Source organism: Prionailurus bengalensis, chromosome B2 (assembly GCF_016509475.1).
Source record: "Prionailurus bengalensis isolate Pbe53 chromosome B2, Fcat_Pben_1.1_paternal_pri, whole genome shotgun sequence".
Classification (NCBI taxonomy): domain Eukaryota; kingdom Metazoa; phylum Chordata; class Mammalia; order Carnivora; family Felidae; genus Prionailurus; species Prionailurus bengalensis.
The window spans coordinates 22,067,085-22,086,756 of NC_057349.1; the positions used below are offsets into that span (position 1 = coordinate 22,067,085).

The 19,672-nt window shown below is 42.7% G+C and overlaps 1 protein-coding gene across 1 annotated transcript in view; it reads right to left on the bottom strand.

Moving 5' to 3' along the window:
* The window catches only part of LY86 (lymphocyte antigen 86), a 61,586-nt gene extending 51,012 nt beyond the window's left edge, over nt 1–10,574 (bottom strand). Inside the window, exon 1 of the mRNA XM_043590883.1 lies at nt 10,382–10,574. Coding sequence (XP_043446818.1) covers nt 10,382–10,508 — 127 coding nt within the window. The 5' untranslated portion in view covers nt 10,509–10,574. The remainder of the gene's footprint in view (nt 1–10,381) is intronic.
* Nucleotides 10,575–19,672: the final 9,098 nt, after the last annotated feature.

The window sequence follows — 19,672 nt, forward strand, 5'->3', positions numbered from 1 at the left end:
ACCAATGTATGTATGTCTGCAATAAAATTAGTGTTTAACTTACAAATTCTGACTTAATTGTCCAGGTAGTATTTAATTCCTTAAGGGATTTTATTATATGGTGTAGGAAGATTGAATTGAGCATGAAAACATATGGAGGACCCTTGAATAGGAAAGATCCCAGCTATGGGAAAAGATTCTAATAGCTAACAGGCAGAGGGAACCCTGATCGTTCTGTTGTGGATTTCTCCAGAGCAGGAGCTGGCACAGTTCCCACCTGGCCATAAGGGGATACACCAGGCTTCAAATAGCAGTGCCCATTGGCAGCTCTTCTTCGACTGTTAATTGTGCTTGGAAGCAGCATTTTCTAGGCTGAGGATATTTTCTTCCTCCTCCTAGCCATTGGGTTGGTCACCACTCACTTCTGTCCTGAAGGCGGAGAGGCATGGAGGGAACTGGTACAGAATTTCAAGAAGGGACACACAATGACGCCTTCTTGGGTCCCACAAGGAGGCTGGCAGATGTGACTTGCACACTGCCTGCTGTGCATGAATCATCCCTTGACTGCACCCAGATGGATGGTCAAATAATTGTTTCTGGTGGACCCCAGAGAACCCCTTCCAATGCTTGGTTGGCTCCTTTAGGGTCCCAGAACAGAGCTACTGTACAGCGGCCTGGTATATCACTTTACAAGGTATCCCAGAAGGATACCAAACACCAACTCACATGACACAGAGTTCCTGGGTGGATCATCTTTCCCTTTCCATTAAAATACCAGCCCTGTTGTTTGGGTTTTAGAAGGGAGCATCTGCCCCCGCATATGTGTGACCAACATTGCTCCTGCATTGCGCCTTCCAGCTTGTTCTTATCAGCATTGCAGAAGCCTCTGCCGGGCTCGGTACTCCTTCATCATTGGGAGCCTGGTGCCTGTCAGCCTCTGCCAGGTTCTCCAGCTGCATAATTTGGGGCTGGAAAGGGGCTCTTTCACCTTCACCTTCTTTGGTCTGGAGCAAGCAAGCTGCTTTGGCCCCCTATGCTCCCTCTTCCCGTAGTGCTGAGTTTGAAGCCTTGCCCAGGACCTCGCACTGGTGGCGGCTTGGGGGAATATATGGTTTATGTTGTTGTTTGCACAAAAATAGCCACAGAGCTCAACAACATCCTTCCCCCCATCTCTGCCCCTTCAAAGATTCTCCTCCAAAACATAAACAAGTCTGCTTATCACGATTTTGCTTGAGAATGGGAAGAGCAGTGAATAGCACCTTAGAAGACATTTCCTGCCTGTGCAGAAGAGCCTCTTAGACTCACAGGCTCTTGGCTTTTTCCCCTCTTTAAGTCCTCATTCACTAATGGACTCAGGATCTCTTTTGAAAAGTGCTTGGGAGAATTAACGCTGCCTTGGAAGTCTGGCTCTAACAACCTCACAGAAATGGGGAGGAGCTCAGTGACTTGGTAGCCGGAACCCACCTACACAGTTTGCTCTGGTCCAGCTCCTGTTCACAGTCAACTTTTTCTTGTTCCCATTTTTAATAATATATATTAATATATATAACATAATATATAACATGTATATTTTATTTTAACTTAATATGCATATTCTAGTACATATATTTATTTACATAATATATATTATATATATTTATAAATTTATACATTCATTTTAATTTATGATATATTATATATTATTTATATATATTATTTTAATACATATAATATATTACAAATATATACATTCTAAAAATAATTGCATATTTAAAAAATTTTTTTAAGTTTATTTATTTTTGACAGAGTGTGAGCATGAGCTAGGGAGGGGTAGAGAGAGAGAGGGAGACACAGAATTTGAAGCAGGCTCCAGGCTCCAAGCTGTCAGCATAGAGCAGGCTCAAACTCACAAACTGCAAGATCATGACCTGGGTTGAAGTCAGACGCTTAACCAACTGAGCCACCCAGGCACCCCAAATAATTGTATATTTTAAAATCAGCTTTCTGCCTTTAAGTTTGAGCAGTAAGGCCTCGCTATGCTCCCAGAAGCTAGCTGTTTAATCTTGCATGCCCACTTATCCCTTTAAAATGGCATCATTGTCTCCCTGGCTGTTTGTCTACTTTTCTCTAATTGTACAATATTTATATCCCTATTAATCTAGGAACATAAACTAAGGGAGAAATGGCTTTCTGTGTGCAATATTTTAAAGTACTGTTAAGTGACTATGAGCCTGTGATATTTTCCATTATTATTATTCTTTTAATTGTGTTCCTTCTTTTGTGTTGTTTTATGCTTCATTTATTTCAGAATTATTAGGCTTTGAGGAAAGCAGATTTTTCCCCCCACTCCCTTTCCTTCCAGGGCAGTTTTTAAATAATTTTTCTACAAACACTTTATCAACATGCCCTCCTCTGCAGCCAGGTCATTTGGAATTTACCCTTTATCTTGGAGAAGATGTCGCCAGCATTGCTTCGCATTTTTAAAATCTGATTAATTGTCCTCTTTGACTATCTTGATGGATTATTCAGATGCACGTGACCTGATTTTGACTTTGAAATTAAAGATTTTTTTGGAGGTCAGATAAAGTGCCTGCCCTACTGTAAACTCCAGCAGCATGCAAAACCTATTTAGGCAGAAATGGACAAAGCTGATTGCCTTCAAGGAGAGAAGAGTATGTGTTGATTAAGTGTGAAGCATGGTGACCAGTCACCCTAGAACCTCCCAGGTGACTGGCCCAGATCCTCTAGGGGCCACCCACACCCTCAACTTACTGCTGGAGATGGGGCTCCCCCTGCCCTGCTCTCCCCACTCACCAACTTCTCCACACTGAAAACGGCTGTCAGGTGCAGAGGAAATAGGGTTTCCCTATAAAATAAGCAAGCCAACTGCAAATGAGGGCTATGATTAAAAAATTTGCTATTCTTACTGACAAGAGAATGGCCTTCCATTTGCTTGTCTTAAAAATTTGGTAGATGTCATTTCCAAACACCTTGCAACAAAAGAGAACTTGATACACGTGGCTGAAAAATGTAGATGTGAGTGTTCCTTCTCTTCTACGACTCTTAACGGGTCTCTGATGGATACTTGGGAAGAGCCAAACTAGTCCAGCTCTGAATGCATGCAGAGAGGAGGAGGCTGGTGTAGGTAGAGATGGAACAATCCTTGAATCAGAAGACAAGTCTTTCTCCTCTTCCTCTTCCTCCTTCCTTTCTCGTTCACTTCCTCCTCCCTTCCTCCTCATACTCTTCCTCCTTCTTTTGCTAGTGTAAGGTTTTAACCTCCTCACCCAAAGACTTGGTCTTTGAGCTGTCTCTTCTCCCTGTCCCTATCCTACATCTTTGGGATCAGATGGCATAGGTTGTGCCATATTGGAATTCCATGATAAGGCTTTGAATCACTGGGCATGGAGTCAGACACTTAGGGTTGTATCATGACTCAGTATGTTACTAGATAAGATAGTTAATATGTAGGTGCTTCAATTTCTCTACCTGGAAAATGGAGACAAACATCTTATATACCTCATAGGACTCTTCATAAGGATTGAATGAGACCTTATAAATGGAGTAACTTTATAGATTATAAAACACTATGGAAAATCAGATTATTATGGAAATGATGATTCTCTCAAAGGTATCATGACTTCCTGCATTCATGATGGTTTTGTGTCAAGATTACTTGGCCACATAGCCTCTCTATGGCTAAAATTATCCAGAAGATGCAGAACTTGAGGCTCTGAACTGGTGAAGAGTTTGAAAGATTCTTTCCTAACCTTGACCAGGGAACAGGAACGTTTTTCTATAAAGAGCCAAACAGTTAATATTTCAGGATCTGTGCCCATACAGTCACTATCACACTACTTATGGGAGAAGCCATAGACAAGGCGTAAACACATGAGCGTGACTGTGTTCTAATAAAACTTTATGGAGACAGAAATTTGAATTTCATATAATTTTCACATGTCACAAATATTATTATTCTTTTGAATCTTCTAGCCATCTGAAAATGTAAAAACAATTCTTCATTCACAGGCCATATAAAACCAGGCAGCATGTAGGGGTGCCTGGGTGGCTTCAGTGGGTTGAGCATCCCGCTTCAGCTCAGGTCATGATCTTACAGTTTGTGAGTGTGAGCCCCACGTCAGGCTCTGTGCTGACAGCTCAGAGCCTGGAGCCTGCTTCGCATTCTGTGTGCGTCTCTCTCTCTCTGCTCCTTCCCTGCTCACATGCTGTCTCTCTCTCTCAAAAATAAATAAAGATTAAAAAAATTAAAAAAACAAAAACAAAAACCAGGCAGCATGTAGGATTTAGTGTGTAGACTTCACTTGCCAACTGCTGCCCTAGACTCATCCCAGGAGCCACTTGCATGGCCAGGTTGACTGTGAGTATCAAACATATTAAAAGGGAGACATGAAGTCATTTAGGCAATGTATCAGAGGTCTCTTACTTTTTATGACCCTCTTCTCTGCCTGTTTGATGTCAAAGCATCTTACAGCATGTTAAAGTCTGTTAAAGGACAACCCCGAGGTTCACACTCAAGGCCCTTGCCAAAAGATACAACCTAGACCTCTGCTTGTCAACCCTTATCAAAAAACCCAAAATAGCAGCAACAACAGTGGCAACCCTGGAGCACATGTGGCTCATCCATTCCTCTAGGCAGTCTAACTTTCCCTTGAGCAATTCAGACCTGCAAGTGCTTACATTCATGGAAGTTTCTACTGCAGCCCTTTGCAAAATTAACCCTGATTTGCATTTTTGTGATGAGCCCTTGTTTCCCACTGAGGGGCACCATGAGAAACAGCGGATGGGAGTCACATCTGTCCAGGGAGAGATTCCTCTCAGAGCTCATCCCAGTATCAGGAAAACGTAGACAGCTCCTTAAAAACTGGTTTTAGGGGCGCCTGGGTGGCGCAGTCGGTTAAGCGTCCGACTTCAGCCAGGTCACGATCTCGCGGCCCGTGAGTTCGAGCCCCGCGTCAGGCTCTGGGCTGATGGCTCAGAGCCTGGAGCCTGTTTCCGATTCTGTGTCTCCCTCTCTCTCTGCCCCTCCCCCGTTCATACTCTGTCTCTCTCTGTCCCAAAAATAAATAAACGTTGAAAAAAAATTTTTTTTAAAAACCTGGTTTTATTTTGCGAACAATGTAATCTCCTCATTTGATTTGGTTTCAAGGAAGCTCATAGTCAAATATACCTCTACTGACTGTAAAATATCTTACAAGCCATCAGCAGCAAAGATTTATTGAAGCGCATAGTATGTACTAAGCACTTTGTATGCGGTGCTTTTTACTTAATCCTCACATAGCCTTTGAGAGGTAGGTAAAATTATTATCCCTATTGTCAGGGGTGAATGATGGCTCCCAAAGATACCCATGTCCTAATCCCCAGAACATGCAAATGCTGCCTAATGTGGCAAAAGGGAATTTACAGGTGTGATTAAATCTCCTTGAGACAGGAAGATAATGCTAATCCCAGTGTCCTAAAAAGGAGGCAGAGGGAAATCTTGCATAGATGAAAGCAATGTAACAACAAGGTGTTGCAGCAAGATGTGACACTGTTGGCTTTGAAGATGGAGGAAGGGGCTGTGATCCAAGGAATGCAGCTGTAGAAGCTGGAAAAGACAAAGAAAGAGATCTCCCCTGGAGTTTCCAAAGGAGCATGGCCCTTGACTAAGTGAAGTTGGCTTTGGACTTCTAACCTCTGGAACACTAAAAGAATATATGTATGTTATTTTGGGCCAGAAAGTGGTAACCATTAGTGCATCCATAGGAAACTCATACACCACTTTGCAATCAAGGACAGGAGGCAGAGAGTATTGCCCAAGGGGTGGAATGAGGTTTCCTGACCCCAGACCCCCATATTTTATCTTGGACATTGCCTCATCTGTTGTATGTGTCCTGACCTCTCCTGGATTTATTATTCCCCTCCTGCCCTCCTCCTGATTCTCCCACTACCTCCATCCTCCAATCCTGTGGACTTTTGTAATCCACCCGATGCCATAGTGTGATAGAAGCAGCATATAAATAAATACATCAGTGGACATTTGTGGCATGTGAATGGAGTGAAGTTCCTGGGCTTTTGCTAGCTGTGGAGATTGTCTTATGATTTAACAAAAGAAAGGTCCCCAGCTGTTTCTCTTCCTTTTTCTGCTTTTGTAAAGACTGCCACTCTTTTCTTTACTATAGCATGAACAGTTGGACAGAGCAGGACTTCTGCTTTTTCAGAAAATCGTGCTCACTTCCTAATCAGTATTCAGAGCCCAGTAACTGCTTGTGAGCTTCCTTCTTTCTCCCAAAGGATTTTTGTCTTTTTAGAACAGTGTCCAGCCTAAAAGCTCTCCCTCCCACTAAAATTATAAAACAAAACAAGAAGGAAAATAATGAAGCACTAAACTCAGAAAACAGTAGATCCTTTATTTTTGTAGGATGACATCCCCACATCTGTGTGAATGTAGGGATTCTAGAAGCCCTGATATGCACTGAGGATGTCTGGATACCAGGGTTGGATACAGGGTCACAACACGTGGCCTTTGCTCTATGTTAACAATGTGAACGTCTTGGGGGTGAGGGAGCTGCCCTGTTATGAATCCAGCAGCTAAAGGGAGGAATATTTCCATCCGGGAGGGGTATGTGACCATTCAGTGCCTGATAGCTCAATGGCTCTCAAGAGATGAGGCAGGGCTCACCTTTGGAGAAGCCCCCAGGGCATTGCTTTCTTTTTTGCTGATCCTAAAGTATACCAAGAATCTTTCCCAAGTTGAGGCTGTTGATATGATACTAGTTTAGACTTTTATCATTTCTTTCCTGGGTTATTGATTCTATAGCCTACACATCCTGGCTGTGGCCTCAAACAGCTTTCAATCTAATATCCATGCTCCAACCCATTCCCCGAGGAAATCTTTCCAAAATGCAATCTCCTCATTGCCGAAGGGATGCAGCTCCACCACGTCTCTTGTATTAGGGTTCTTCTGTTTCTCTGGAGAAATATCTACATCTATCTATATCATCTGTATCATCTATATCTATATCTATATCTATATCTATATCTATATCTATATCATCTATATCTATATCTATAAAATAGAAAAAGAATTATCATAAGGTGTTGACTCACATGATTATGGAGGCTGAGAAGCCCCATGATCTGCCATTTGCAAACAAGAGACCCAGGAAGGCTGGTGGTGTCTGAAGACCTGAGAGAGAGGCAGAAAGCCAGAAGAGCTACATGCAGGAGATCCAAGTCCCAGCTTACAGTCAGGCTGAGAGAGTGAGTCCTTCCTTCCTCCACCTTTTGTTTCTGTTCAGGCCTTCAACAGACTGGACAGTGCCTACTCACGCTGGGGAGGGTGATCTGCTTTTCTCAGGCCACTGATTCTGGGGCTAATCTCCCCTGGACACACTCTCACAGTCATACCCTGAAAGTGTTTAATCAGTTCCCTGGGTGTCCTATGGCCTAGGCAAGGTGACACATGAAATTCACCATCACTCTTGGGCTCTGCCCACATTCCCTACCTCATTTCTCATCCTCTCTTGTGTTCCAGTCCTTCTGCAGTGCCCTGAACTCTGCCTGCTGGCATCTCCCTGCTGTCACACACGTGCCAGAGTTATCCTTCCTACCCCTTACCTCTACCCCACCTGCCTTCACATAGCAGGAGATTAAAGCATACTAGAGTCAGCCAGGCCTGGGATCAACTCATTTTAATTCCACAGATATTGACTTCATGCCTTCTCTGTGCCCCCAAGATGTAATTCTGCCACTATTACCTGTGTGTCCTTGGAAGAGTCACCTGGCATTTCTAACTCTCACTTACACATCTGTAAAATATTAATGCGTAGGAAGAACTTAGCATGGTGCCTGGCACATGTAAACCTTCCAAGGACATAAGGTGTTATAATTGCCATTTTTATCATTCTTTGAGGCTGAGGTCAAGCTTTATGACCCTTTCCCTGGTAGGTTAAGATCCCCAACCTCACCCTCTCCAACTACCATGACCCCCGGTGCATGACGCATGCCTCTATTCTGGCACTTCCCATAGAGCATTTCCCCTATTGTTTAGTTGTCTGATCTTCCCACTACCCTTTGATGAGAACTGTGTCTCTTTCATTCTTTTTCCCTGAGTGACCAGAGCAAGACTTGTGCCGACATTTGTTGACTCCATTGAGTAGCTACCCAGAGGGAGGAGTTATCCCCAGAGGCGGGTGATATGCTTTTTTTTCTTTTCCTGGTGCATCCACTTCTCTTGCTTTTCTTGGCAATGACTTGAAAGGCTGTGCCAGGCTTGGCTGCAGGCTGCAGGCTGGTCTGGGGGAGGGATCAGCCATGGCAACCTTTTATGGGAGGATGAATTAGAAAAACAAATTCCGAGCAGCCCATTCATCTCAAGGCTCTCTTCTTATCCTGCACCAACATGCCAGCAGAAAGCATCTCATTCCCATGGGAAGAGCAAGAGTAATGAGATCAAGTCCTATAGCATTGAGCCATTCATTGTCTTTTACATTAGAAAAAAAAATGTTTTTGTGTGTTTCAATGTTCAATGTTCCTTCTTTTTAAAAGAGTGAAGTCAAGTTGGACAAATGGTTCTGGAGGCCAGCCTGAGCATCCCAGCCTCTCCAAGGAAACTCCTGAGGTGGCAATTGTAGGATCAGCTATCTGCTCAAATGCAACATCTCCACTACTCCCCAGCTTATCATGGGGCCAATTTAAATACTTAAAGGGGGGCGCCTGGGTGGCGCAGTCGGTTAAGCGTCCGACTTCAGCCAGGTCACGATCTCGCGGCCCGGGAGTTCGAGCCCCGCGTCGGACTCTGGGCTGATGGCTCAGAGCCTGGAGCCTGTTTCCGATTCTGTGTCTCCCTCTCTCTCTGCCCCTCCCCCGTTCATGCTCTGTCTCTCTCTGTCCCAAAAATAAATAAACGTTGAAAAAAAATTAAAAAAAAATAAATAAATACTTAAAGGGCATTTTTTTTCTAACTCCTCCAATCAGAACTGCCTTTTGCTTCCTGTCTACCTCCAAAGTGTCATATTTCATACTGGCATACTTTTTCATGAACCTATCCCTCTAATGTTCATTCAAGGTGTGATCCTGAGGTTGAGTTCATTTTTCCCACTCAGGCCCCCTTTGTGGACTGAATTGTTCCCTGCTCCCCACCTGCCAATTCATATGTTGAACTCCTAACCCTTGGTACCTTAGAATGTGATTTTATTTGAAGATGGGGTCTTTAAAGAGGTGATTAAGGTTAAATGAAGTCCTGTGGGTGGGCCCCAATCCAATAAGATTGGTGTCTTTATAAGACAAAAAGGCACAGAGGAAAGACCACGTGTGGACATTGGGAGAAGATGACCATCTGCCAGCCAAGGAGAGAAGCCTCAGGAGAAACTGACCATGTTGACACCTTGAACTGGGACTTCCAGCCAAAGAGCTGTGAGAAAATAAATATCTGTTGTTTAAGACCCAGTCTGTGGTACTCTGCTCCAAAGTGTTGGTTCTGACTCTGACTGCAGCAGCTCCCTGCATTCTATTGATTAGATTGTGTTTTTTGTTAGCAAAGACATATGTCCCATTGGGGTAATAACCATGGCTCATTCTCATTGGTTATGTCTGGCTCTGGACAAAACCCTGGCATTGAGAGATCAGGTAAGTGTTGAATTCATGAGCAACACTGCTCTGGAATGTCATACAAAGAGCAGGAATCTACTCTTTGGGCATATGTGATCTTTTCACTCAATTTGCAAACTAAATAAACTGGAAAGATAGCCCAGGTATACAGTTTGGGGTGGTAGTGACTATTGGAAGCATTTTTTATTTTTTTTATATTAAAAAAATCTTTAATGTGTATTTATTTTTGAGAGAGGGAGGGAAGGAGAGAGAGAGAGAGAGAGAGAGAGAGAGAGAGAGAGAGAGAGAAAGGGAACACAAGTTGGGGAGGGGCAGAGAGAGAGACACACACACAGAATCCAAAGCAGGCTCCAGGCTCTGAGCTAACAGCACAAAGCCCAATGTAGGTCTTGAACCCACCAACTGTGAGATTATGACCTGAACCAAATGGCACACTTAACCAACTGAGCCACCCAGGTGCCCTGAAAACATCTTTTTTTAATTTTGAGCTGATGGGGGTGTCAGGATTTGGTAGACTCCTTAGTCATTTTCTTTGTTTTCTGGCTCTGCAGTATTAATGAACTGCTCCATTTAGACTCAAGGCCTTTTTCATGTCCTTTTCGTGGCTCTCTTTGGGCTGTTTCCTACTCACACCTCCCACCCCTCCTTCCCCTAAGGGCTCTCGAATCACCTTGCAGACCCACTACAAGTGGAGAAAGTGTTTAGCCCCTGGGCCCCTCATCCTTTCCCCACCCCAACTAAGCACTTCAGTGGCCCCTTCCATGGGCCTTCATTTTCCCATAAACACAAACAATGATGTTTTGAAAGACCTTACCACAACTCTGGTAGAACACTTCCAAGTTTCCATCCCGGCAGACCGTGTGTGGGGGCCAGGCTTTGCTGTTGCTGCTGGGAGATATCAGAGTCCAGATAAGGAGGAGGACCACCGTGACACCCTCCATGAGAGACCTTGCGTGTGACCCACAGAAAACTAGCAGTCCCAATGCAAAGGGCCTTCCGGGTCCTCTCTGTCCTCTCACTATAGGGGTGAATGTTCAGTTTCACTTCTCATATTTTATTCTCCCAAGGAACCGCTGTGAGTTGCATTTGAATACTGTTCCCCCAGGACCTTTGACACTTGAATGAGCACAGTGAGGATAGCTTGTGTCTAAGGTAGGCTGGATGTTGATGTTCCACTTTCATGGGGAGGAACCAGCAAGTGATGCATGACCTTATGCCATGGTCCCCCTCCAAACAGCCCCCTTAGAGTCCTGCACCCCCAGGTGGAGTGGTGAACTCAGGAAAGCAACACCACAGTACCCCCATGTCTCCATAGGCTCCTATGTGGGCTGTGGACCAGGGACCTGGCGGAGTGCCAGCAGGCAGCATTTGGCATTTGGAGGGCTACAGAATAACATTTGGAATCTGGAATGAGGTTTTTTGCCCTGTTGGCATTTTCTCCCGTTTGGCTCCAGCCCACTCTCAGGGTTAGGGTTTCAGCAGTGAATTGTGCAGCTGTGAGAACAGAGTTTGTTCCGGGAGCAGCAGATGTGGCCTCTGGAGGTGTGGTGGAGGGAATGGCCCTGAGAGCTGAGCTGTGTTCTATTTCTAGGTTTGGCTTCGTGAAAGGGGTGGCGAAGGAGGGGGAAGTGAGGGCCTCCTTTTTTTTTTTTAATTTTTTTTCCAACGTTTATTTATTTTTGGGACAGAGAGAGACAGAGCATGAACGGGAGAGGGGCAGAGAGAGAGGGAGACACAGAATCGGAAACAAGCTCCAGACTCTGAGCCATCAGCCCAGAGCCTGACGCGGGGCTCGAACTCCCGGGCCGCGAGATCGTGACCTGGCTGAAGTCGGACGCTTAACCGACTGCGCCACCCAGGCGCCCCGAGGGACTCCTTTTTAAGATGGTGTGGAGGAAGGTTAATTTCTTTGGTCATTGGAGGGATGATTAATCTCACATCCCACTTTCTCTTCAAAGCCAAGAGTCTGTCCCCCTCTTCCACTACCTCTGTTGTTCTGCATCACAACGGCAAAATTTATCAACCCTGGTTCCCTGCCTCCCACCTCAACTTAGTTTAAGAGAACCAGAGTCAGGGCCAAGGCAAGCAGATTGGAGAAGTAAACAGAGTACACTATTTCCCCTGGGAGGAAAAGCATTTCTCTGAGCTCACTAGACAAATTGTTTCTGCTGATAGGTAACTTTAGTTACCTCAAAACTTCTTTTGAAGTGGAACTTAATTACCAGTGAAAAAAAATACATTGACTTAATTGATGGGTATTTAGGATTTCATGGGAGACATCACAAAGCAGCCATTTGGAGAAGGGGGAGGTCTGGGTTGATTTTTTTGTTTTGTTTTGTTTTGTTAGGTACTCATCTGTAAATAAGTTTAGAGATGTTGGCTTTCAACAGTGATTACCAAAATGTGGTCCCCAGACAACAGCATCTACTTCAACTGGGAACTTGTTAGAAATGAAAATTCTTTGGGCTATATGCAAGACCAGGTGAATCAGAAACTCTGCGATGGGGGTGGGCACTGTGTTTTAATAAGCCCGCTGGTAGTTCTAGGATGGGAACATGGAGGCTGTCCCTAGGGACCTTTGAGTGCTCTAGAAGGTGTTGAGAGAACTCTGACCAGTGAATGAGGAGAACAATTGAGGCTAAGCCCTTCCACTCATGCATAGCACTGCATAGCCAACTCTCTCACACCAGTGGAAGGTTCCGGGATGGCAGAGCAGGGAGCAGGTATCCCGACAGAGAGCTGTAAGTGGCTGCCAACATGCCATCTGAGGATCCAGCTATAGATTGTGAAGCAAAGGACCTAGTGATGAAAAGAAGCATAAATCAGGAATTGTTCTGACGTTTGGAAATGGCAGTGGGGGTTGGACCTGAGTGGGCATCAGCTTCAGGTGTAGGGTTTGTTAATACATAGATTGCCAGGCCCTAAACCCAGAGTTTCTAGGTTGTAGATTCAGGAAACCTGGGGTGGGCCCTGAGAGCCTGCATTTCTAACAAGTTCCCAGGTGATTCCATTGCTGCTGGTCTGGGGCCACAGTCCGAGAACCTCTGCTACTCTATAAGATTTGGTCTGTGGCATTCAGTTTTGTTTTGTTTTTAAATCATCTTAGTTTTTCCCAAACATTCTTGTGCTAAATGATAGACATTTTGTATAACACATAGTAGACCCACATAGGAATACAGAGTGAGCCACTTGTTCTACAGAGTTCTGCTTACTGAGAATGAGGATTTGTCTGAAATCATCAGCTATGGCTCATCAAGTTCAAGCAATCCGAAATGTCTTGAGGAGTTCTTTAACTAGAAGCTTTATAAAGACAACAAAAGAATTCATTAACAATGTCCTATTTCTGAACTATAAAATAGAATTAGAATCCATTTATGATAGTTATGTAAAATACGCTTTTATAGATGTAAATGGTAACTAAATATACCGTCAGGCTCTCATATTGACTTCCAACACCTTACCAATCTTAACCAAAGAAGCTGTACTTTTTATTTTGCTTTTTTTTTTTTTTTTTGTAATCCCCTTCCTCTGCGTTTCAAGCTGCTTTCTTTTCATAGGGGTTTGCTTATGGATGGTGCCTTTATTTTCTTGCAGGGTAAGATGTTATTATCAGGATGGCCATCACTGAAAGTGTTCTTTTTTTAATGTTTATTTATTTATTTTTGAAATAGAGAGAGAGGAAGAGAGAGAGTCCCAAGCAGGCTCCACGCTGTCAGCGCAGAACCTGATGCAAACCATGAGACCATGACCTGAGCCAAAATCAACAGATGGATGCTTTCCTGACTGAACCACCCAGGTGGCCCTGGAAGTGTTCTTAAGAAGAAAACTCTTGATGTTTAAGCAGAGATTTTCAGAATAAAAGCTGAGACTCTGAGGACATGGGAATACAATTCCCTTGGGAAAGTGATTCAATCTTGGTGTGGGCACTGCACTTCTGTGTACATGGAAGGGGCTTCAGGCCAATTTTATCTACATCTCATGTGCCAGCAGGTGGCAGATAGCCCTAACTCTCCTTTATCACTGAGGGCTGATGATGTGGCACTGTCTCCAATGGCAAATGTGTCTTCATCAACCCTTGTCTTCAACTATGGCCACTCTTCCTTCAATGACCCTCAGATATTTATTCTATTAGCAAAAATTTCCTGTTGTATTGCACTGCCACTTTGGTCTGTGTCTGTGTTTCTGCCACACTACAGCTGGATGAGTGAGGTTTGATCTCTTCATGCTTTTGGCTTCCAGATTGAGTGCAAACTAAAAATGACTCCCCAGTGTGTAGAAGTCAGGAAGCCATGCCACTTCCTGTGTTACATCATTTAGCAGCCCCCTGAGCTGCCTGCTGAGGTTTCACTATTTAACTATTTTCATGCCACTGTTATGTGGGCTACATGTGCCAACTACTGAGTTTTTCCGTAGTATCTCCCAGACTTTTGGAAGACTCATCCCAGGGAAAATGTGAGATCCAAGAAACCCCTTGGATTTTTATTACCATTACATTATGTGTATGTACCTGATAGAAAAGTATAGAAACAGCCTGCTTTCTTCAGAAAACAAGGAAAAATCCAACTATTTGTCTACTTGCTTCAGATTCATTCACTTATTTATTCAGCAAGTATTTATTAAGCACTCTAGCACACCAGATATGGTCTCAAGCACTGGGAATGCAGCAAAGTTCCTATTATCAGTGAGCTTGCTTTCTAGTGGAAGGAGATGACGATCAACAAATTTGTTTAGTACTGTCGTTTAATAAAAGAGATTTTGCTTCTTGAAAAATTGCTTGGGTTTCACGTAGAAAATGGGATTGAGTTTTCTGAAATATTTTCAACTGACTATTACATATGTATACTAAACTTTGTTTTACTTGCCCCAGACAAATGAGGCAGCTCATCAGGTCTTTCCAATAACTGTTTGTTTCAACAGATAAACTGTAGCAGGACTATCTGAAAAAAACCCTAACACTCTTACCCCCCATTTCCTTATTATTGCCTCATGTAGTATCATATTTATATTCATTATCATTATTCTGTGGGGCTTAATATGCAAAGTACTTGGTTTCTAAATGGGTCTGTAAGTTCTATGACAAAGTACAAACAGAAATGAATTTTATTTGTCTGAGGAATCTGTACCTTGGCCTGGGAAGAGGTGGGTTCTCCAGGTCAATCTGATCAATTTCCAATAATGAAAGGGCAACAAATGGCATTTTTTGATTAAGGCAGAATATCATGGTCCAAGATGCAGGTCTAGTCTGAAGTCACTGATGCACATCGCCCCAAAATTCTCTATAGCATGGTATCAATGACCAACTTGTAGCTATAACTCTCCTCAAATTGAGAATGCTCTCAAGACTTCATTTGACTAAGATTGAAGTGATTTTTAAGAATTTTTTAAATGTTTATTTATTTTTGAGACAATGCGAGAGACAGAGTGCAGGCAGTGGAGGGGCAGACAGAGGGAGACAAAGAATCTGAAGCAGGCTCCAGGCTCTGAGCTGTCAGCCCAGAGCCCAATGCGGGGCTCGAGCTCACAAACCATGACATCATGACCTGAGCCAAAGTCAGACGCTTAACCAACTGAGCCACTCAGGCTCCCCTAAGATTGAAGTGATTTTAATAGACTGAAGGAAAAGCATTAGAGAGGAAACCAGAAGTGGGGTGAAGAATGAAGAGAGTTCTTTTACCTGATTTGCTCCTATCATTAGCAGAGCCCTAGGCTCAGGCTTCAATAGGTACATCCAACTGTGGTTGCTTCCTGAACTTTCTGCTGGCCATCATGGGATTTGCACTCATCACATTCAAGCCAAATTCTTTGAGAGCCCATTTTGATGGACTGGCAGGTGGCAGCTGGAATAAAATAATGTGTCTGTCTTTGCATCAGATCCCTGGAGATTTTCTTGACTTCTTTCTCCTGGCAGTGGTTGCTGAATACCCCTAGAATTCTTCTGGAGAGGTTGTCATGGAGAGCTTTCTAGTCCCTGATGTAGTAAGCTTCCTCAGCAGTAACCTCAACATATAAATAAATAATCACAAATAATGATCTTTGAGATCTTTTTTCTCCTCTGCAATAAAAAAAATAGCCAAGTGGACACCTACTATGTGCCAGATACTCTTCTAAGCACCTTGATATATATTCCGTCACTTATTTCATCCTTATAACAGCTTTATGGGGTAGCTGTATCTCCATGATCCCCCATCTACAATGTGGAAATCCCAAAGTCTTGAAAAAGGAAGACTTTTTTTTTAAACTCTTTTAGTAAAAAAAAAGTCTGATCTAAACTGAGAGTTCATAGTCTACTCAGTTTAATAGCCTGTTTAGTCTATTATATAGTCTTAATTTAACCCACCTAGGTTTCATTGCAGAAATATTAATGCGAGTGATTAGTGGGTAATGGGTCTTGCACCAGACCCCACTGAAAGTGGTTATAAAATATAAAACTTATTATTTTTCTAAAGTCAAGAAATTTGAACAATTTATTTATTTTATTATTAATTTTTGTTGTTGTTGTTTGAGAGACAGAGAACCAGTGGGGGAGAGGGGCAGAGGGAGAGAGAGGGAGAATCTTCAACAGGTTCCATGCTCAGTGCAGAGCCTGACACAGGGCTTGATCCCATGATCCTGGGATCATGACCTGCCCTGAAATCAAGAGTTGGACACTCAACCAACTGAGCCATCCAGGTACCCCAAGAAATTCTGAATTTTAAAATACATCTGTACTGGGGCGCCTGGGTGGCTCAGTTGTTTGAGCATCTAACTCTTGGTTTTGGCTCAGATCATGATCTCATGATTCATGAGTTCAAGCCCTACATCAGGCTCTGCGGTGACAGTATGGAGACTGCTTGGGATTCTCTCTCTCCCTCTCTTTCTGCCCTTCCCCTGCTCACTCTGTCTCTCTCTCTCTCAAAATAAATAAACTTAAAAAATTTTAAATACATCTGTACTCAAAGATTTTAGTTTAGAGATTCTGGGCTTGTTCTATCATGGTCCTCGTTCTCTAAAGAAGAAACTGAGGCATAGTTAGTAACAAGTTCAAAATCACAGGTGGTAGGGCCAAGTTGAAAAGCAGACAGTTAGGCTTCAGATCCAAGTTCTTGACTCCTGAGAAAAAGGTGTCTTTATTACGGTGCCTTTATGCTTCCTTATCTTCCCCTCCAGTGATGTCAAAGCAAATGACCCCACTACTTGGAAATTGCTTGTAGACTTTGCTCTTCAGCCAAAGCCAGGCCTATACCACATGGCCAGTGACAAAATGGATGGACCTATGTGGGACATAAATATCTTATTAGAAGAATATCTTCCCATTAGAAATGTGAAGTGACAATAGAAGAACAGGACCTTCAAAGTCCAGAAGAGAGAGGCCATGGAAGGCAGCCAGTAAAATGGCGAGCCCCTAAAGGAGTCTAATGAATGGCACGTCTCCTATCTCCACTGGACACTGTTGAAACAAAGGGTCAGACGATTTCATGGCAAGCTGCTTAATATTCAGAAATTGAGGTCTTTTCTATTTCTTTGAAGCCTGGATATGTCAGCTCCAATTGTAAGATTATTGATGAATAAAGCAAGGGAAAAGGCACTTTGTACTTTTCAGGCAAAACAGTGCTTTCCATGGCTGTGGCCTCTGCTCACCTGGAATTTAATTGTGTTAAGAAGTCATGGCCCTGAGTTGTCACTTTTTGTTCAAAAAGCTGGTCTTTCCTTTGCTCAAGCTTTTGAACTATAAGATTGGAGACTCCCCATCAGGGAGTCAAAGATGAAGTCACTTAAAAATAGTCTGTCCGTCACCAAGGGCTTTCCATTTGATTGCATGAGAGTCTTTCATCCCATCTGTGTCTGTCTGTCCCTACTGCTGCCACCCTAGACAGGTTCCTCATGGTCTCCCAGGATCCACCCCAGGCCTCTCTGAAATCCACGCTCCAATTGGCACCCAGTCTTCCTGCTGAGATGCAAATGTGTGAAGGACCCCTCCCCACCCTGACCAAGGCCTTTCAGTGGTGCCCCTTGCGTGTGTCCACAAGACCTTGTCTGATTTGGTTTTCCTTACTCCAATCTCTGCCAGCCCTCAGTTCCTATAGCAACCCGGCTCTTTCCTGCCCAGAATCTCCAGCACACGCTATTACTTTGCCCTGGAATTCTGTTATCCCCTTCCTCGTCTTGATGCTTTTGTTTCCTTCAGAGCTTAGCTTAATGCTGGCTTCCTGGAGAAAGCTGCTCTGACCCTGGCAAGTCCCCTAAGTAGGCTTATGCAGCCGGTGGACCTCACCTCTTCACAGCACTGCTCATAAGCCATCATTCGATTGAGGTCAGATTCCCTCATAATGTATCAGGAAAGCTTTCTTCCTTCCTCTCTCCTTCCCATCCTTCCTTCTATTTTTTTTTCTCTGTTTCCCCCTGACTCTAATATGCCCAGTGCCTAGCACATAATTGGTACTCAGTAAAATATTTTAGACTTAATGGATGACACAGAGAATGAAGATGACCCAGAAAGCTTGTCTTTTTGGCCTTAGTGACTGGGCTTCTGTATTTCATGGGCCCTTACAAGTAAAGCAAAGGAGCTTTGTCCCTCCTCTGAGAGTCTATGATGCTCAAAGAAGTTAGCAAAGCGTGATGTCATCTTTTTCCAAAAGTATATCACAATTTCCTTTTCTCTCTTTTTGCTTCTCATTCTTAAAGGAATATATTCTAATTGAAGGATTTGGAGATATTTAGAATAACCCTCTGTTGTAGGGAGGTAGGGCAGGGAAGCTAGGGAGAAAGGAAAAATAATCGTCCATAATCTCAATACCCATACTCAATAACCCCTACTGAAATTTTGTGAAATCTTCTTTGAGTCCACATGCACACACACACACACGCACACACACACGGTCATATTGTACAAACCATACATACTGTAACATACTACAGTATTTACACTGGTCATTTAGAATTCTTCTAAGACATAATCCTTAATAACTGTATCATATTCTAATCCATGGTCATATGGATTGACCATGATTTATTTAATCAATTTAAGCTTTAGACATTTAGACTATTAATCACTAAATAATAGGAGATAATGCTATAGTGAATTTCCTTATTGTTATATTTTTGTGCATCCATAATTATTTCCCTAACATAAATTCCTAAAAGTGAAATGCTTGGTGAAAAGAATTACCAAATTTTTAAGGCTTTTGGTACATGCTACCATATTGTTTTCCAGATACTTTGAACAATATAACAGCAGCTAGGCATTATTATTTCAAAATTGTTTCCATCAACTGAGTAGATAAATATTGGTTTCTCCTTGTCTTTATTTATATTTCTTTCTTATAGTTCATACAGTTGAGCTATTTTTTTGGTCATTTATATTTCACATTATTATTATTGGTCATTTGTATTTTATTATTTATTTTATTTTTTCATGTATTTGTATTTCATTATGTATTATTTTATTATGTATTTCACTTATTATGTATTTTATTATTATTGGTAATTTGTATTTCTTCTTCTGTGAATGCCTGCAAATGACTATTGCCTATTTTTCTATCATGATTTCAAATTTAAATAGAAGAAATTGAAAGTGAGAGATGGCCAAATTTAGACCTTCATGAAAATCCAATCAACAAACATTTATCGTCACCTTTTTGCATGGTGCTCTTTATTCTTGGATAAACTGTGTCAGGAGATGGTACCAGTAAAGAAGATCCTGCCATGAGATTTGTTTGAGACTTAAATTTACTCAGAGGATGAGGCAGATTATTAATAAAATATACAGTGCTTATAATACAGAAATACAAATAAAAAGGAGTTTTGATATAAGACATTATATTAACTCAGATAATTTCTTTATATTTGTACATGATTAACTTAGAAGTCGTGTGGGAAAAGGGGAATTCTCAGCTACCTTGCTTGGCTGCCACTCTTGACAGTGAACATGTGACTCCAGGTCGGCACTCCTGCTTGAAGTATATGGTCTCTCTGGAGAGCCTCTGAATGTTGTGTAAAAATGGAAGAGGTGTGACCAATTCCTTACACTTTGAACAGATTGGAAATACCGTTGCTTAGCAATTGCTCTCTCCTAAGTACCCACCGGAAGAGGAAACTATATAAGGGAGGGTTTGCATGATGTGGGTGG